At 35.3% G+C, this 20,087-nt stretch overlaps 1 protein-coding gene across 1 annotated transcript; it reads right to left on the reverse strand.

Moving 5' to 3' along the window:
* Positions 1–9,279: 9,279 nt before the first annotated feature.
* On the reverse strand, positions 9,280–19,678 carry LOC110722072 (DEAD-box ATP-dependent RNA helicase 40-like). The gene is made up of 8 exons (XM_021901308.1): positions 19,507–19,678; positions 17,475–18,749; positions 16,410–16,622; positions 12,750–12,818; positions 12,027–12,296; positions 11,547–11,897; positions 11,022–11,299; positions 9,280–10,848 (listed from the first exon to the last, which is right to left on the reverse strand). Exons 2-8 carry the CDS (start codon positions 18,723–18,725, stop codon positions 9,774–9,776), a joined length of 3,507 nt encoding a protein of 1,168 aa, XP_021757000.1. The 5' UTR covers positions 18,726–18,749; positions 19,507–19,678; the 3' UTR covers positions 9,280–9,773.
* Between the last annotated feature and the right edge of the window lie 409 nt (positions 19,679–20,087).

Consider the following 20,087-nt stretch of genomic DNA (forward strand, 5'->3'; position numbering starts at 1 on the left):
AGCATCTCAAGTTGTCTATAGTCGGTTTCAACTTGAATATTGCACTTGTACCTATCAACGAAAGTGTTTACTATCGATTCCCAGGTAGAGGTTTTCTCTTTGTCAAGGGAGAAGAACCATTGTTGGCAAACGGTCTCGAGAGATAGTGGGAACAGAGAGGGGAAAACCTTCTTATCGATACCCTTAATGCTCATTATAGTTTCAAAAGCTCTTAGATGGAAGTAAGGGTTATCTGTTGCCTTGAATTTAGGGATGTCAGTGGTGTTGAATTTATGCGGAAGAAGTTCCTTGTCCAGTGAGACCCCTAGTAAACTCATGCCCTGAAATTTATAGTCACTAGATAGCTTCCTTAAACTTTCTTGCATAAGGTTCATTTGTTGTTGCTTCACAGGGTCATCAATCTTAAGTGTGAGGAGCTTCAGTGCCTCAGTCACGGTAACCAGTTGGTTCCTAAGCTCATTGACTTCTTCTTGACTTTCCATTATCTTTTTAACCTTCCTCTTTCGACGAATTGGTTTATCAAAAAGCGAGACCTGAATAAAGAGGTTGTCCTTGATTAATCGCCCTTCTCTCCTTAACCAAGTACTGTGGAAAAGGAAATTAGGGATATTCATTGTTAATTATTTGACTCAAACTTTATTCAACATGCAATGGATGGAGGAAGTGAAGAAATATTGGAATAGAATGTGAAAGAAGATTTAGATGGAGGGATATGAAGAATTAGGAATAGAATGTACCCCCCAACTCAAATGATGGAAAGACCGACTCATGCATGGACCTAAGACATGGTCATGGTGACATATACTCAAAGTGTGTGCTAAGACTAGTGAGTGTAGGTGATATGTTAAGACTCGTGTCATGACCATGTGGCTAGACTATGTGACTAGACTCAATTAATGACTCGACAAGGTGTTATTGACAACGAAAATTAACCGAATTAATTAGCAAACTGGTTAATTAGACACTAGGTGATGACTCGACCAATAATCTGAACTGTCTGCAAAACGACAGGACTGGCGTCGCACTGTGTAGTGTAGCGCCAGACGACAGAGTTGTCGCCAGGAGCCACACTCCACAGAGTGGCGCTACAGTCCAGACTTTGGCGCCAATGCTGGAGCTTCAATCTGGGACTGTTTTCGGTGTTATTAATCAACAGGGGTATGCCTAAAGTCGTACTAGGTCAATTCTGATTTAAGATATTAGACTTTATTGACTCAAAATAATTAATTAATTAATTAATTAATTAATTAGGCAAAGTTCTTTAAGTCATTAATTTATTAAATCTCAACACAAGTCAAACAAACAATTAAGGAAAACATATATCATATGCACAACTAATAATGCACAATTATTCAAGTAGGCACAATATGATGCAATGAGTTTGCAACCTAACCATGGCTCTAGTTCTCTAAAGTTCGGGATATGGTTTAGTCAATAGAGGGTCCTTGGTTAATTTTCCGGATTCACCGCGCGGAAGCCTAACCGTGAAGGGTTGGCGCGAGTGGATGGGACACTGCGAGTTTTAGAAAAAACTCGCTTCCATGGTTTGGTGAATTCAACATTCTCGGATGTACCCTTTGTTGCTCAGAGCGTTCAACCAAGTAGATGGAGCATGAATTCCCAGAGGGATATGTCCATATGTAGAACACATATGGGTTTCAGAAAAGTGAGAAAAAACTCAATCAGGAAGTAGGATCGAGCAAACAATACGAAAAATTAGTCGAAATTAGAACGCATATTTCTGGCTCGATATTGGAGGAATTTGGCGCCAGCAAACAGAGCTTGGCGCCAGGTTTTAGCTATAGCGCCTGGCGCCAATGCTAGCGTCTGGCGCTACAGTTAAAATTCTGGCGCCAATGCTCTGGCCCCTGGTGCTAATTCCTACATGCCTCAGCAACTTTTGGTGCTCGATAAAATTTTCCAGTTTCGCGCAGTGTTATTTCGATCCTAGTTGTGAAAGATATTTCTCAAATTTCCTACGTGTAAAATCCTATGTTTTTAACTCATTACGGATGGTCTTTCCAATGAGATCTTTTTTATGCATATGACAATAATGTTAATCAAAATTACGCACATGAAATACTTAGAACGTTTCGAGTCTCATCCACTCATTCTAAATCATTGCCAAAATAAATTCAGGAATTAAAATAGAAATCCTCCCCAGTGGAGTCGCCAAAAACTGTAGGGAATAATTTCAAGCGTTAACCCCCTACCTTGAACCCTACTGTGATCATACACTAAAGTACGGTGGCGTCCAAAAGGGAAGAAGATAGAGCAAAAGAGTCACCAACAAGTTTTAGGAACTTGTAAACCGTTCACGAGGTGAAGGTTACACCCCCTAACGATCCAGGAGATCGTCAACTCCATAAGGTCTTGAACCAAATAAGGGTTCGGGGATGAAGGTACAAATCCAACCTAAAAGAGATTGAACCTGCCCTAATAATAGGCCTCTACTTTATTCTGATCGTATTCATGTGCGCTTTCTGACTAACATGCAATCAATAGGATTAACCCTAAACCTGTTTAATCCATGTTGGTTGAATATTAATGCACAAATAAATCTATTATTGGCGATCACTTGAATTATAATCATATTAACCCTAAACAAGATTATTAATTATCTTATTAAGCGTGATTACAAGTACAAATTCCCTTTAAACATGCATAAAAGGTGTGATCAAGCAATAACAAATATAAATAATCAAGCAACATAATAATAATCATCATAAATAATAATTATAAGGGTTTTTCTAAGCTATGCCCCCAAGATTATTCAGTTTCTAAGGTGTGCCCATGCTTTTTTAAAATTACAAGATATACCCTCCAACTTAAGGTGTTTATTCAACCGTACCCTATAACGTTAATCTAATGTTAGTAGTTGTGTAAACGGTTCATTACCACACTTTGGAGAGAAATTTCACGCCCAGATTGGGTTAGAGTTATATAAGTAGGTTAACATTTAACATTTTTTCCAAATTTTCTCATTTGCTTTTCCTTCTTTCTTCTAAAAGCAACCATTGATATATCAAGCTCTCGGTGTATTTCTTATTCTTTTTCTCATTCGCTTCTTATTACTTCCTATTTATTTACAATTCTAACGCCGAGTTTACGTCAGAGGGTACGGTTGATTAAACAACTTAAGTTGGAGGGCACAACTTGTAATTTTGAAAAAGCAGGGCACACCTTAGAAACTCAACAACCTTGAGGGCATAGCTTAGAAAAACCCTAATTATAATCATGATCATAAAATTATAATCATAATAATCAAAACAATAATCATCATAATAACAATTATAATAATCATAATCATAATAATCATGTTAAAGCATAATAATAGCAAGATCATAGGCATGATACTAACAAGATTAATAACAAACCCTAGCATGTCACTAAGCAATAAAAATCAAATCTTTAACCCTAACATGATACTAACAATCATAATATTATGAAGAACATAAAAGGCATCGTAACAATCATACTTGATATTAAAATTACCCTAGACATGATACTAGGAATCAAAATAACAATCTAAACATGATTTCTACATCATAACATCAATAAAAACCATTAAAGTACTTACTTTGATGCCTCGTACCTCTTTCTAATAACAAAATACACACGTTAGTAACTTCAGGGAAAATAATAAACAAAACAATTAAACTAAATAATTGAAAGAGAGATTTGGGACCAAACCCTCAGAAATTAAACCTTTCACGTCTAGGGCGAAGGCAACTTCGAATATGGCTAGGTGTATATAGATCTAATGAATGCGGAATTTTTATATTTGAGAGAAGGTAGTTTAGAAAAAGAGAGAGAGAGAGTAATCAAGAAAATCTTGATGAGAGTTGGTGAATTGTAGATGAAAACTGGTTATTCAAAACAGAGTTTTTCATACGTTATTTATAGAAAAATCAGCCAAAAAGATAAAAATATCAAAACAGAGTCTGGTGCACATAAAACTGAACCAGCGCCAACGCTGGCAATTGGCGCCAGGCGCCAAGCGCTACAGCTGCTACAGCTGGCGTTTGGCGCTGATCTGGAAAAATTACGCGTTTTCTTAAAATCAGATAAAAATTGCCGTACAGGAGGATAAAATCGTATTTCCCTCAAAAATGTTCTTCGATTTTTATTAAAACTCTGAAAAGTCAACAAAAGTCAATTTATCAATGCTAATTGAATTAGGAATGAAAAGAACCTTCTAGAAGAATCTAGAAGACTAACACCATTCCTAATTGCATTAGGAATGATAAATCACATTAGGCCCTCCCCTAGATCATTGGGCCGCATATAAGGCTCAAATCGGGCTCAGTTTAGTAGATTGGCCATAACTTCCTCGATATTCATCGAAATTGGGCTTATAATATATCGTTTGAAAGTTCTTGTCAAGCCCCATCCAACTACACTATTATTGGACCCATATCATGGACCAACCAAACTGGAATGGCTGTTTTCTTAAAATAAGTTTTCAAAAACAGAGAGAAGAGAAAAGAAATTAAAACTGTCCGCAACATTAAATTTTCCACACTTTCGCTTTATTCGATTATGATTTGACGTGAAAGGTACTCATCACTGGGTTTAGTTTTGGGGAGACACAAATGGGTGTCTACAATACCTGTTCAACGTCAACTAATGCATGTTTCAATTTAGGTATCCATTTATTAGTGTGCGATTTACAATTACTTTATTTTTTACAGATAAATTGATATGTTGTAGTTGTAATGTAGAACCTTAATTCTTATATTCGAATTTCAAATTGTTAAATATATATGATAGCTTCACAAAATATGACATCATCCTTGCATTAGACGGGAAAAAATTTAGTATGTGAGTGACATGTTGACGTCATCAACGCTTTGTTTTAGTAATATTTAATAGACTAGAAAAAAAAACATTGTTTGTAAAATATTTTTGTTTTTGGGTGAAGAATAAAGAAATGTAATAAGGTAGTGCCAACTGACAAGTGATTTTAAAATTTGTGTTTTTATAAAAGTATAAATAGTGTTTGATTCTAATTTACTCCAATTGAACCGGCCCACAAATGATTCAATCAAGCCTTAAGGTTCAACTCTCCTACAAGCATGCTGAAATTTTTTACCTACAACCCCCTTTAGCCAATGCTGCCACTCCCCCCAATTATACTACATCGTTTTACCTGTTAATTTTGTCTCTGATTTCGATTAATGCTTGCTGGTCAATTGTTTGATTCAATTTTGTTAGCTGTTTTGTTTTAAATTATTTGCTGATTTTATTCGATTTTTCAATTTTTTTTAATCAATTTAGCCTCTGTTTTAGTTCAATTTGGTTAGGTGTTATAATTCAATTGAATTGAAGTTTTTATTTTAATAAATTTTGTCTCTTATTTCGATTAGTATGATTTATGATTCAAGTTTGTTTGCTGTTTTTAGTTTAATGATTGTTGATTGTGATTTATTTTCTGTGAGTGATTAGATTTTTTTATATACGTTTTCGTGGTTTTTTTTAGTAGTTTTACAATTTTGATCAATTTCATAATTCTAAATGATCATTATGATTCAAACTAATGTTCTGTTATAGATGTTTTAATTATATTTTAAATATTTAGTACTTTATTTTATTTTATTATTTTGATCAAATTGATAATGCTAAATGATTATTTATATATGTACTGTTTTCTATTTGTACATATCTGTCATTGATTATGTTCATTTTTAAAACTTATGCAGCGCGGGTGCTAGTGATGAAATTTTGTATGAAGAAGCAACTAAATCAGAGTTACTTTTTACATATTTTAATTCTGAACAAGAAATTTATGGCAGGTACAATGAATATGTATTTAAGAAAGAATTTAGTATTGTCCAAGTGCGTGCTCCAAGAAAAGGCCAAGTTCATTCAAGTGCTCCAAGTGATGTCCAACTTTCTTTAAGTGTGCCAAGAAAAAAGGTTCAATTACGTCCAAGTGTTTCAAGAAATTTTCAAGTTCCTTCAAGTGTTCCAAGAGATGTTCAAAGTGTTCAACGTGGTAGCTAATCAACATATTTCTTCTAAGTATGATAGGTTGTTAGCTTTTTCTTTTTTACACTAATGTAGCGAATAGGTTGGCAAATAATAATAAGTAAGAATTTGGATTGAAACAACATATATTTGTTCCAGCTTATTTTTTTTCTTTTTCTGATAAGTGATATGTAACTGGACATGTTTTGTTTTGACACTGAACATTTGCCTTTTTTGGTTACGAACATTTTATTGTATTTCGTTATAACTGTTACGTAATTGAACATATAACTTCTTGATAATGAACATTTTATTGTATTTCGTTAATATATATATATATATATATATATATATATATATATATATATATTTATATATATGTATGTATATGTATATAACAAGCACTAATGAATTAAAAAAAATGAATATTAATGTACTTGATCATTTAGAAATCCATAAATGATCAAATAACCGAAAGAAATAATATTTGTAGTAATATAAGCTTCCATAAATCTTCTTTCTCCTTTTCTATTGCCTCTAGCTTCTGTTTAATCCAAATAGCATCAGTTGAGCAATGTATTGTATTCTCGGCTTCTTGATTTGGTGTATCTGTAAGTCAAACAAATTACAATGTCAATGTGTGTATTCATTGTTATGAAAATGAACATTATGCTATATGTCAAATTAACTTACTTGTGGTTCAACATGCTTTTATCAAAATATGATTCCTACATATTACTATTTTGTTCATTTTTATCTTTCAATATAATTGATGGCATTATCTCCTTATAAATTTAGGCTCATAGTTTTCATCTCTAAATTATTGCAACGTGTGTTTCACTCTATATAGAACATAACTACAATATATATTGTGTTTGTAAATCAATATATATGCATAAACATTATATTGATATTACAAATTTAATAAATGTTCAATTGGCAAAACAAAAATGTACATTCTATTTTATATAAATGAACAAATTATCACAAATAACATAAGCATATATATATCACAAATAATGTAAGTGACAATAGGTGATTTATTTTTTAACATATTTTAAAATAGAATCATATTTTAAAATAGAATCATCAAAGGTTTATGATGAATGAGCAATATGTAATTTATTTTTGAACATTTTTAGACATGTGAATGAACATACATTAACATATGTGTGAATAATATATACATATCCAAATGAACATCTATGTATCAAATTCGAATAAGCATCTATCAATATTTGAGCGAAAATGTATGTAGTATAACATTCAAATGATGCTCATGAGCATATAATTTAATATGAAGTTAAACATGTATTAGTATAATCTATGTGGATATTTTCAATATGAGAATGAAAATGTACGTAATTACATTCAAATAAACATATGTTTAAATACCAGTAAACATTTATTAATATGTAAAGATCATGAACAAAATTAGAGTAATATTCTCTCAAGAATGAACCCTAGTAGATGTAAGATAAGAATATAAATGATCATATACTAGTATCATAATGAACATCTATCAAATTGAAAATGAACATTTACTGAAAATGAACATTTACTGAAAATGAACATTTGTTCAGCAATCGTCTTCTCCGAAGGAACCTTCGAAGTATTCTTCTCTGTTTCGTTTTTACTAATTAAAAATACCACCAAATATAGTAGATTTTAGTCTATTTTGCACAAAAATAAGTGTAATTATAGTAGAGTTTGTTTTAGAATATCAAAACGCAAAAAAAAAATATAAAATCTAGGGTTTACATTCAAAGTTCTACTTAAATGAACAAATTCTTACTCTTCTTTTTCGGAATTTAGTTGCGATTGACGAACTTCATCTCGAATGTCAGGCATTTTTAGATGTTTTGATGCAATTTGCAGTAATTTTGAAGATTTTTTTTCTTGAATTGTAGCGATTTTGAGTATTTGAAGAGAGAGAATATGGTGTTGAAGAGAAATGGAGAATTAACTGCAAGTTCTAACTAGTGCGGTTAGTGAGATGCAGTTAGTGGGGGTAAGGGTTTTACAGTAATTTCAGGGGGGGGAGTAGGTATTAATGGCTAAAGGGGGTGTAGTGAATAGGAATTACTAAAGTGTAAGGTATAAAAGCCTTAACCTTGCTCACTCTCATATTTATCTATACTAAGCATTACTTATTAAATTCTCTTGCATACCTTTCTCCCCTAGGAAAACACTATACTAACTTCGGCATTGGAGAGGCCTTTTTCGGCACAATCCCGGAGGTCCCAGAGGCCAATTTACATGTGATTACTATACAGGAAATCCTCGTCCCAGCCATCACTTGGGCCGAGTTCAGTCTTCAACCCACAAAAGGTGTCCAGCAAAAAGACCTATTGTTTACGTCCAAAGCAAACAGTGATTGTAATCTTTGATTTTTATTAGTACAATTGAATTGATTTTTCTTAATCATGGACGTTACATTGTTACAAAATCTCCATTTCCAAATTCACCTCCATTTCTTACTGATTTTACTTGAGTCACATTATATCTTTGATTTTATCTCTAGTTGCTACACACTTAAATCTCGCTCCGAACTTCATACTATTTCAGTATTTTCAAACTTCCTGCTACTACTTTCTCATAATCTCATTTAGGCACAAGTTTAAGTGGCTACAACATCTGTTTTTAGATGTTGTGTTAGGGAACCTAAAGAAATGAATCGATGACATGATTTAACATACTGGTCGCACTAAATATTCTGTGTTAGGCCTTACTAATAGACCCGTCTATACCATGAAATCATAAAGGAAGCTTTAAAGGCAAAGTGGCTTAAGACAAGAAAAACTCTCTTTGCAAGTCATTGCAGCATTGTGCCATTGTCGACTGATCGGGATAAAAGATGATCTACTGAAAAATAAACGTTTCTACACTTATTAGAGTAGGTCTTGCTTGCATTAGGGTATCATTTTAATACCAACAAATAAATTTGTGTTTGTTGGTACTGACAAAGATGTATTTTGGGATCATAATAATACCAACTGGTATTATTAGAGTTCTCTAGGACTCGAGCTATTAGAACCAAAGATGTCATCTACGAGCACTTATTCTTAATTAAGTTTATAAATCTACATTAAGCTTCTAAAATATGCAACTTAGAAAATGCAACATTTAAAAAAAGACCAATTGTAAACACTTAGAAAAAAAAAATGTTAAAAAGATGATATTAAAAATGTTTTCTTTATCGTTCATTGTCAATTGTAGATGCCGTATGGCTTACATTAATGAAATTTAGTGTCCTTTTAGGACTTTTTTCAAAAATTGCTTTCTTTAAAAAAAAAATGCGGATAAAAGTAATATAATAACCACTCAATTTTGCTACTAAATAAAGCCGAGGTACAATAATCCAAACATTACTGGCCAACCAACTTGTGTATGTCAATCGCTAGCTTCATCCTTAGGCCAATAGCCCTTAAAAATCAAGTAAGGAGTATAAAATACTAAGAAAAATATTTTAAATTTATGCTAGATCTACAGAAGAAAATACATAGTGAACATTGCCAAAATATCCCGGGGTCTTAAGCATGTAATAAGCTAGTGGCAGACGAGACGTAAAACACAAGGCTGCGCTTCATCGTGCAAGTCTAGATATAAATTTGCAATTTAACAAAAAAAAGGCTTTAATTTTCTTCAAGATGATATTGAAAGAACCATGAAATGCATCATTGAGTAACTCTGTAAGATTTCCTCCCCACTCCCATCCTCATCTTAATATTGAAAGGTTGCAAATCTTTCAATCAGGGTTTTACCTTCAGAAAATAATGCCTTCAGAGAGTAAATACAAAGCTCTAGGGCTCACCAGCTTGTGGATCAGAATGATTGACCACACCTGAAAAAACAGTAGGCTCGTCTTTCACCCCTAACTTCGCCCCAGCATCATATACAGGTATAGAATTGTTATTGGTCATTTGTGGTTCTGCAGGAGGGCCAGCATTATTTGCTGCTAAATCCTTCTGTTCTTGATTTTCTGGTTCCGGAAGCTTATCAAATCCAGAAGGACGACGTTCCCGCCTGACAGGCCTCTCATTACTGCGGCTCCGGCTACGACCACGACTCCGACTGCGGCTATAGCTACGGCTATAACTGCGGCGGGGACTTCGGCTTCGGCTCCAGCTTCGACTTCTACTTCGTGAACGACTACGGCTCACACTTCTGCTATAACCTCCCCAAGTACGAACCTTCTCAGGGCTAGAACTATAACTCCTTCCTCTACTCCTTGGTGTCACATCTCTCCTGTTATTATCAAATCGCCCTCTGCCACGGCCACGGCTAAATCCACCATCTCTACTGTTGAACCTCTCATTGGACCCAAAATCATCCCTGGACCGACCTCCATACCCACCACTAGGTCCACCAAATCCTCCTCGCCCTCCCCTATTTCCACGGCCACCAAAATCTCCTCGCCCCCCACGTCCAAAATCATCTCTATCTCTCATGCCACGCCCTCCAAAACCATCATTTCTCATGCCACCACGAAATCCGCCAAAACCACCACCACGACCTCCAACATCACCATCTCTGTCTCTCATGCCACCACGACCACCGTCCCTCATGCCTCCACCACGACCACCAGAATCCCAGCGTCCCCCGCCAGCAAAAGCAGGACCAGGGGCTGATTCATACCTATTCATTCCATTACGGTCTTTATTGAAAGCAGGACCACCACGGAGAGCCATGTCTCTCACTTGTGGAGGGACTTGCTGGTTAGCCCCCTCAAGCACTTTAACCAGATCACCAGCATGCTTCCAATCCTGTTCAGAAAGGAAGGTATAAGCTATTCCAATTGCCCCTGCTCTGCCAGTCCTACCAATTCGGTGTACATAGTCTTCAATACCAGTAGGAAAATCATAATTTATCACCACCCTGCAAACAGAGTCCTTGAGAAGTGCAGAAAGTGAAATAAAAATGATACAAAAAAAAAAAAACTAAAAAGGCACATCTTTGGGAATATTGACATGGTACTAGAGAGAAGTTAGTTGAAAGTTCAGGTACAATAGACTGTTCCAGGGACAGCGTGAAGCACAGGAAGTCTTTACCTTATGTCCTTTATATCAAGGCCTCTGGCAGCAACATCAGTTGCAACTAAAATTGGTGACTTCCCGGAACGGAATTGATTCAATACATAGTCTCTCTCACTCTGAGACTTGTCTCCATGAATTGCAGCAGCAGGAAAGCTACGTCCAATACTACGTGCAAGATCATTACAGAGCTTCTTTGTAGAGCAGAAAACAATAACTTTAGAGCCCCTTTCCTGGGCTCTAAGAATCTGCTCCAAGCGTCTTTGCTTCTCCATTTGTGGTACAACTTCCACATACTGCAGTTTCACAAATAATAATCATGAAAAAGAAAATCTTTAGAGAGGGAAACAAGGAAAAAAGAATATGCTACAAGGGAATGTATGGCATACAAGAGAAACTCTGGATTGAAATAAACATTCCCCACAACAATTGCATTAATGCACACGAACACACTTCTTGAAAGCTCAAACGTCAGAAAAATCATGATAGGAAGTGTTTTAGCTTGCCCAATAATAACTAGTCACTAAAAAATCTGATGAATACCTGTGTGATAGACTTGTTTGCAGCAAGTTCATCAACATTGCCAATGTTCACTTGCACAGGATTGCGGAGCAAATCACCAGCTATTTTCCTGACTTCTTTTGGCCAAGTTGCTGTGTACATGAGAGTTTGCCTGTGAGGAGGCATTTCATTCACTATCTTGCGAATTTGAGGCTCAAAGCCCATATCAAGCATTCGATCTGCCTCATCGAGAACAAACAGCGAAACTTGTCGAAGATCAATATTTCTCGTCTCAAGAATGTCATTGAGACGACCAGGAGTTGCCACAACAATATCAGCTCCACGGCGTAATTCTTCTAGCTGAGGACCCTTTGGAGCTCCACCATATAAACACTGGGAGATGAACATTTGCATAGAAAAAATCAGATAAATCAATAGCTCAAATAAATATAAAATAGAAAGAGAGCAAACATATCATTGACATAAAACATAAATAAATTATTAAAAAAAAAAAAACCCCACCGTGCAAGAAATCCCGGAAGATCTACCAAATTTATTGCCCTCCTCTAGAATTTGTGTAGCAAGTTCACGAGTTGGTGCCAAGACTAAGACTGTTGGACCAATCCGTGGATTATTACGCCGCTGCCTTAGATGCATAAATGCAGGCATCAAATAGCCCAACGTTTTCCCAGAACCTGTCTTTGCAATCGCCACTATATCTTTATTTTGTAGTGCAATAGGCCATGTTTGTGCTTGAATAGGAGTTGGTGAAGAAAAACCAGCAGAATGTATCTGTTACAAGAAAAGACAACATGATCAATCCAAGATCCACCACCCATTAATGGCTCACATGTAACACTAAACTAACGGGGAAAGAAAAGGTTATCTAATTTGCGGTTGCTTACTTAAGCAACGCGAAGCAACAATAGGAGGCAATTAAGATTTATAAGGTAGGGGCCAACAAGCAAGAATATCCCAGTCACATGAGGAGTGATGGATGAAGGCTCCAAAGTCCATTTGTGCAGCCTTCAAAGGAATACTTGTTGCATGTAAAGTGTGAGCATAGCAGTGCAGCGTACGACATATGCTCCCCACCGGAGCAGATATCGCACCTGCGACAAGAAACTTTTTCAGTTAAAATAGTATAACTAAAAAGCTGGATATTGGAAGGGGACATACACCATTTCATATATAAACTTATAAGTTATAATTTATACAATTACGCATTACAAACGTAATTTATACCTCTCTTAGTATCTCTGGGGGGAAACCAGTGGCATCAAAGGTCATGAATGGGGCAGGAACATTTTCTCCCTGTTCACAAAAAATAAAGGCAAAAAAAGGTCAGAGACTACAAGAGAGAGACTTTCTATAAGATACATGTTAAAAATTCAAGCGGCCAGTACGAGTTATCTAATATTCAGGCCTAGAAAGTCCATATGTGCACAACGAGTTCGAAAGACTATATAGACTGATACTGAATGGGCAATTATTATCGTACAACTGGTGGTACCACAACCAAAGCTACATTTGGGTAAGATCCAAATCAGCAAGAATATGAGTGAGGCTATCATGTGCATGGTACAACTGGTTTTCTCTTAAATATCTTATCCTTACTAAAAAAAAAAAAAAAAAAAAAAAAAAAAAAAAAAAAAAAAAAAAAAAAAAAAGAGGAATCTATTTTTTGACACCTTAATGGAAAATGAATAGAAGAAAAGTTAATTAAAAAGAACAAATAGTATCAAAATGCAGAACAAAAGCAGAAAACACTGTTGATTACAATATATAAATAGGTGGACAAGGAGTGGAAAGTAGCACAACAGACTTTGATTGACTAACTTGAAAGCTAGCACACAACAGTGAGACTAAAAGGATGTGAAAGGGGAGTGGCTATGAAGTAGAAGGGGGGTAGGAAGAATTGAAAACTGAGAACTATCAAGATTCATGATAAATTTGATTTGGTACAAACTACAAAGTGGCCAGTGGACATTCATATAAGAATTTAGATTTTATGTTGTGTTCGGGGACCATAGACATGCTGAACTCAATTTGTTTAGCAGTGCATCATATCTTTCACATTCCCAACCACTCAACCAGAAGCAACAAATGAGCCCCTCACTGGACCATAAACACTACAAAATTCTTATCAAACCAAACCTTCAACATTTCCCATAAGCAGGACATAATACAGATTTAATAAATAAATTGTGACTTTCTATCCAAGTCACAGATCTACTTTTTAGAAGTGTAGTAATAAGGACATTAATTATATGGATTTGTATGAGGATGAGGCATTGGTTCGTAAGGGAAAGAGGAGGAAGATTTTTGTCAATAACAACATGGAATTATCAAATTTGGTTCATGTGGTCGACCCCACTTATGGGATTATGGCCTTGATTGATTGAGTAATAAGCACAAGCACACATTTCTTTGGTAATCAATCTCTAGTTTCGTCAAACTTAACATCAACATCAATTATTATCACATATCATTGAACATGACGTGGATGACACCATATTGAATCTCCAAATCTGCATTTAAGGTTAATTAATAGACAAAGCTGGCAACAATTTGAGACAAGAAGGCAAAAGGAGTTTAATGGGGTGAAGTGACGAGCAAAAAAAAAGTGAAACAGAATCAAGGTCACTTTGAGTAAATAGTGGCATAACTAGCATTAAAAGTGATTTCACATAATTCTTTTAAATGTGAGTGTTCTTTCTGCAAAAAGACCGGTCAGGGAAGGTTTTGAGGGTAGATTAACTATAAACAATGTACGCTGGGGATATGTCAACACTTAAACATATACTTTAATATATTATTTTTATTTATTTATTTTTTACCTAAACACATTGTATTTTGCAAACTCTATTTATTTCCTTTGTTAAGGTTATTCTCAAACATTTAACGTGTTTTTACAAGAATGATTTTCCTCTCTTATTGTATCACCTAAGCACTCTTTTAAAAACTTTTTCAGATTTTAATTTTATATCCTTTTTTTCACTTTAGACTGCTATTGTTTTTTTGCTCACTCTGTTTTCATCCACTTTCATTTAATCACTATTCTTGCTTAATTGCTTTGTTCCATATTTTGAGGATGGGTACTGATGACTATTTATGTTAGCTGACCCCACATCATTTTGGGATCAAGGCTTTGTTGTTGTTGATTGCGTTGTTTGACTAGCTTCCAAATGCTTCACATAATTTCAGCTTTCAACTTGATCAAAAACTAAAATTTCGTAACACTCACATTTATCTTACTTCACACAAGCATATGTTTCATGCAAACTAAAACTGGAAAACAGAAGCTATAGGATCCAATTATCCATACAGATAGGAAATACTACGGTACAAAACTTCAGCAATTAATCATTAATTTTGCTTAGAAATCAAATATTTTGCTTAAAACTAATTTGATTTTGTTTAAGGAATTATGGAAAGCAAAGGTCTTTGTATGACTCAAAAATCCTTGAGACAGAAAAGGAAAAACTTGCTGGTCATGCCAATTTCAGAAGAATTGCTTATACTCAGGTTTTCAAAATTTAGAAACCGTTAACAAGACTTCATAAGAGTTTCTGTGTAGGCTACTGTTCCAACTACAAAGCAAATGGCTGTTATAAATTCTATTGATACTAGTGTCACATACTCACATCAACAGGTATCACAAGGGTTTCAGTGCTTCAATCAAGGGCTATTGTTCAAGCTACAAAACAAGCGGTGCCTATGAAATAATACCAGTCCTTGTGTCATATCAGCGGGCATCACAAGAATCTATACCCCATCATGACAGAAGGGCTACTAGATGATGAAAGAACAAAAATACTTAACTAATTAACTAAGCACATATGGACTATTGAAAGGGATGAACAATCAATAACATAATACTAAAACAGACACCAGTGTTGTTTTTTCCCTCCAAAACCCCTTCCCTTTTGTTTTAGCAAAAATCTTATATATTTGGAATATTTGTATAATAAACCTATAATAATATTATTCTTAATAATATAAATATATTATCTTTATAATAATGTTATTCCTTTTTATTTTGAGTTTTATACTTTTATTTACTTAAAATAATTACACAAGATTTTGAGACATTTTAATTAAGGGAGAATAAGTTATAATTTAGAAGGTTGAAATATGGTGGAGAGTATAAAATAATGGAGCCAAAAAATACAACATTAACATTTAAATTACCATTATATATATAGTTGTACAAACACTTACATAGATTCATATTGTTGATTTGAAATCTTATGAAGAAATAATATAATAGAGTTAGTTTTTAATTAAATATTTCAGTGAATATAATTTCACGAACTAATAACTTTTCTTTCTTCAAAAAATCTATTAACTATTACTAAAGCAGGTCATGCTTACATGGATCACTATGAGCATACAGTATGTCAAGCTATCATTAACAAAATTCCCCGCCAATACAGTATATGATGTCAGCTTTAAGTTTTTTTTAATTATTCTACTTAGCTTATTTTTTGGAAGTACATTGTATAATTTTTTTGTTGAACTAAATTAATTCATTAATAAAAAAACTCATACGACATCTATATTGTATAGTTTTGTTGCGAATAACATGCATCATTAATGAAATACTCTATACTATACATTTTTAAATATTTTTTAACACAACTAATCAACATTAATATTATTTTCCATTGTGTTTTTTAATAATTTTTGCCTAATTATTTTATCTTTCTTATATGCATTGCATTTATTTATTCAACAAGAGTTGTCTCATTTTTATACTTCGTATTAAATCACAAATTAATTATATGAAAAAAGATTATTATGAGCGTGACTCGCACGGGCCCTAATCTAGTAATAAAAAAAAATGCACTCCCAAAACAATTAAATTCACATGTACCAAAACAGAACCAAAGATTTACGTACTGAAGCAGTCACTTCATGTTGCTGTCGATAAGCCTCAACTGAAGAAATGTTCATAACGTCAGGCATAATTGGAGATGGCCTCAAAAAAGGTTGGTTAGTAATTGGTAGATCAACATTTGCATGATTATGCACCCCATGTGCAGATATCGCATTCATATTACCATCATGGCCAGGTGGCACATTTTGATGAGGGAAGGCACCCATCCTCAAGTCCTACAACGACAATGGGCAAAGATCAGTTTCAAAGCTAAAAAAAATTATATCTGTGCATGCAACTGATACATAAACAAAGTTCAATTATCTGTTGACAGTACGCATTAAGTAGTTTTATAAGTTGTTAAAAGCAACAGGTTGTATCCACATCAACAATGTCTGACCATCAGGCTTTTCTACTCGTTGAAATTCATTGAACATTGTTTCAGTAACCTTTCTGATAATGGCACAACTACCACAGTTTCTCTTCAAAGAGGTTCGGGCGCACTTGAGCCCTTCCCAGCTCTAAAAATGTTGCCAGGTGAAAATCTCATAAAGGCCTAGAGTAATCATACTGTATAGTACGCTTCAATCAAATGAATTCCAAATATAAAAAATAGATAAACAGGGATAAGAGAAAATACAGCCACCAAAAGGAACACCAATACTGCAGACCCCACTAATTCCATTAAATGATTGAAACTCTATCATGTAAGGCAATTGTCAATACTACAAAAAAAGTAGAACCCTAATATCTTTATATGTGTCACTAAGACTTGACCATTTGAGACTAAAAAAAACCCTCCTCCCCCAAATAGATATATACCCTATGGCCTATACCACAAATAGCAAAAGAGTCAACTCCCTCCAAAGAGTAATGTCCCCAAGGTCCTATTCCATATTTCCATATCCATGCCAGTCAGCAGTTAAATTATCAAATGACTAATATTGACACGGTACGGCTGGGTCAAGTCACAAGTCCAAGCATTGCAGCTAACTACTAACTAAGCAAAACAGTTATCAAAGTCAATGAATTGTAGGGCAAAGGCACCAATTTAATAATATACCAATTCAAAACAGAGAACTATGTACCTGTGGATTCCGTGCCATAGGTAGGGCAGCAAGATTAGGATGATGAGGAGCCGTCATTGGTGCTTCCTTGTTCGCATTGAAGTGATATCCTGGCCCGGATCGTAGTTGCTGGGTTTCATCATAACCCAGATTTCGTCCAACAGGAGACAGGCCATGCTGCTGACTATTCATCATGGATTGGCCCATCTGATTTTGGTAAGTGGAAGCGTGTTGTGGGTTAACAGTATCATTTCGACTCTCCTGTAGTTTAACATTTAATGGAGGTTGATGCGTGTGCATAGACGAAGCGAAGGGTACTGATTGACCAGAGAGAGGACTGGCCTGCAATCCATGATTGGAGGCATTAACAGATGGTGGAGCACAACCACTTGGCTCAACCTGAGAAATGGAAGTCCCAGTTTGCTTAATCTTAGAAAAATCGGAATCATCTTGCTGCTGGGGTATCACGTTTCTATTATCCTGTTGATATGAGAATTGTGGTCCTTGTGGCATGAGCTGAGGGTGAGACTGTGCATTTTGCTGCCCCTGTGGGAGCATCGGTGGTTGCTGGTAAGCAGGATAATGCATTTGATGAGGCATAAAATGATGCCCCTGTGATTGTCCCGCAGGAGGACCTTGCTGCCCCGGTGCTTGCTGCCCTAACTGCTGAGAACTATGCTGAACTGGGTGTTGCACTGTCTGTGAGCCTTGTTGTGGTAACTGTTGACCACTTTGCTGCGTCATTTGAGACCCATAATGCTGCTGCTGTGCTCCCTGTCCCTGTTGCATCGGTGCTTGACCTATCTGCGAGCCTCTCTGAGCCAATCCTTGCCCATAATGTGCATATTGCTGCTGCCCTGCTGGGGGGACTTGCGCAGGCTGCTGCTGAGCCATTTGTCTAGTAGGGGGGCCCTGATACTGTCCCTGCTGCTGAGAAATTTGTCCAGCTAGAGGACCTTGAAACTGTCCTTGCTGATGAGATAACTGATTCATATATTGCTGTGGATACTGAGAAGCATCAGCAGTTTGTCCATGCTGAGGTACTTGCTGCACAGTCGGATGGGATGCAGTATCAACATGAGGTACACCGGATGGAACGGGTGGAGGTGCGCTACCTGGCTTTTCATATTGAGTGATATTTGTCTCCGGATTCCAGTAATATGTAAGGCCTGAGCTCCCATCAATCAACCCTTTCCAAGGACTCGGAAGGGTGGGATCATCTGGCGCATACCTAGGACCCGCAGCAGCAGAAGCTGCTTCTGCATTTGCCATTTTCCACTATTTTATAGTAGGAGACTACACAAGATTAAAATACATAAGCATATAATCATAGCAAATTAGCTAGCACAACTAATACTCTAAAGAAACTCTACAAGCCTTTCCTATGATGCAAGCAAGCAATAATCACACCATGGTCGTTACGATTAACCGTATAAACAAAATTATCCATCACCAATATATAAAATTAATTAATGCTACTCTAATTAAGCTACAACAAATCAATAATTTCAACTCCCCTTTATTACACACAATATGTTATTCGGACTCAAGTACTCGCGTCACATTTAGTATGTCAATCTAGCAACACTGGGCTTTTAAAACGATCATATTCCATATTTTCCGCGAGTCTCCGTACCCATATCGAGAATCCAACAGATTTTATTTAGGTTACAAAAACCAAACAAGCTCAAGCCTGAACTCAGATTCAAGCCCGTCCCTGAGCAAGGGAAGGCGGGGCGGCCGCCCTCGGGAGAAAAGGTCTATTTTCATGGTTTCGTCCCAACATTAAAGGATTATTTAAACAAAAGCTTGCAACACATTAATCATCAAAGTAGGCTGGAAAATTACGCTGAATTCTTCTAACAAAAATATGAATAGCAAAATTCTAGCAATAAAATCGCTAATTATAAATCTGAACTTCAGTAATAACCAATACCCAATAGTTGAATAATCCAAATTCGAAGAACCCTAAATTGATGAAACTGTCGATTAAATTAACGATTAACAGTAGATTATGAAATTGATATTCGATTAATAAAAAATAATATGTTACCTCAGAAGCTGCTTCAATGGAGGAGAGAAGCTAACAATCCGCTTCAATGGAGAATTCAGAGAACACTTCAATGGAGGAGAGATAGAGGGAAAGAGGGTGTGCAGCTAGGCAGCGCAATCGTGAAAAAGCCCTAAACGGGGGATAAAGAAAATAGACCTAAAGAGTAATGACACTCCTCTGTTTTAATTTATTAATTTGTACTCGGCAAAAACAATACTTCTTATTTACAATCTATTTTATGTGCGGTTGGTCACATTACGTGGTCGTAATTTCTGTAAAGCCCCCTTCACTTCACCTTATTTTTGCTGAACTTAAATTATTTTTAGGTTAGTATACTTCACCTTATTTTAGCTGAACTGAAATTATTTTACTGAACTAAAACTATTTTTACTAGATCTCTATTATATTTCTTCTTTACATTTACTGATTTTTACTAAACTGAAATTAATTTAACTGAAGTGAAATTATTTTTGCTGAAATGAAATTATTTTTACTGAACTGAAATTATTTTTACTTTACTGAAATTATTTTTTACAGAATATTATTTTCTCAAGGTGAAGTGAATAGGGTCTTACTGAATT

This window comes from Chenopodium quinoa, unplaced genomic scaffold, assembly GCF_001683475.1.
Source record: "Chenopodium quinoa cultivar QQ74 unplaced genomic scaffold, ASM168347v1, whole genome shotgun sequence".
Taxonomy (NCBI): Eukaryota; Viridiplantae; Streptophyta; class Magnoliopsida; order Caryophyllales; family Amaranthaceae; genus Chenopodium; species Chenopodium quinoa.

Excerpts from the sequence above, each read along its gene's own strand:
- LOC110722072 (XM_021901308.1), bottom strand. The coding sequence starts at position 18,725 with ATGGCAAATGCAGAAGCAGCTTCTGCTGCTGCGGGTCCTAGGTATGCG. Across the intron at positions 12,297-12,749 it reads CCCCAGAGATACTAAGAGAG|ATACATTCTGCTGGTTTTTC; the intron begins GTATAAATTACG and ends TTCTTGTAACAG. Across the intron at positions 11,300-11,546 it reads CAAACAAGTCTATCACACAG|TATGTGGAAGTTGTACCACA; the intron begins GTATTCATCAGA and ends GTGAAACTGCAG.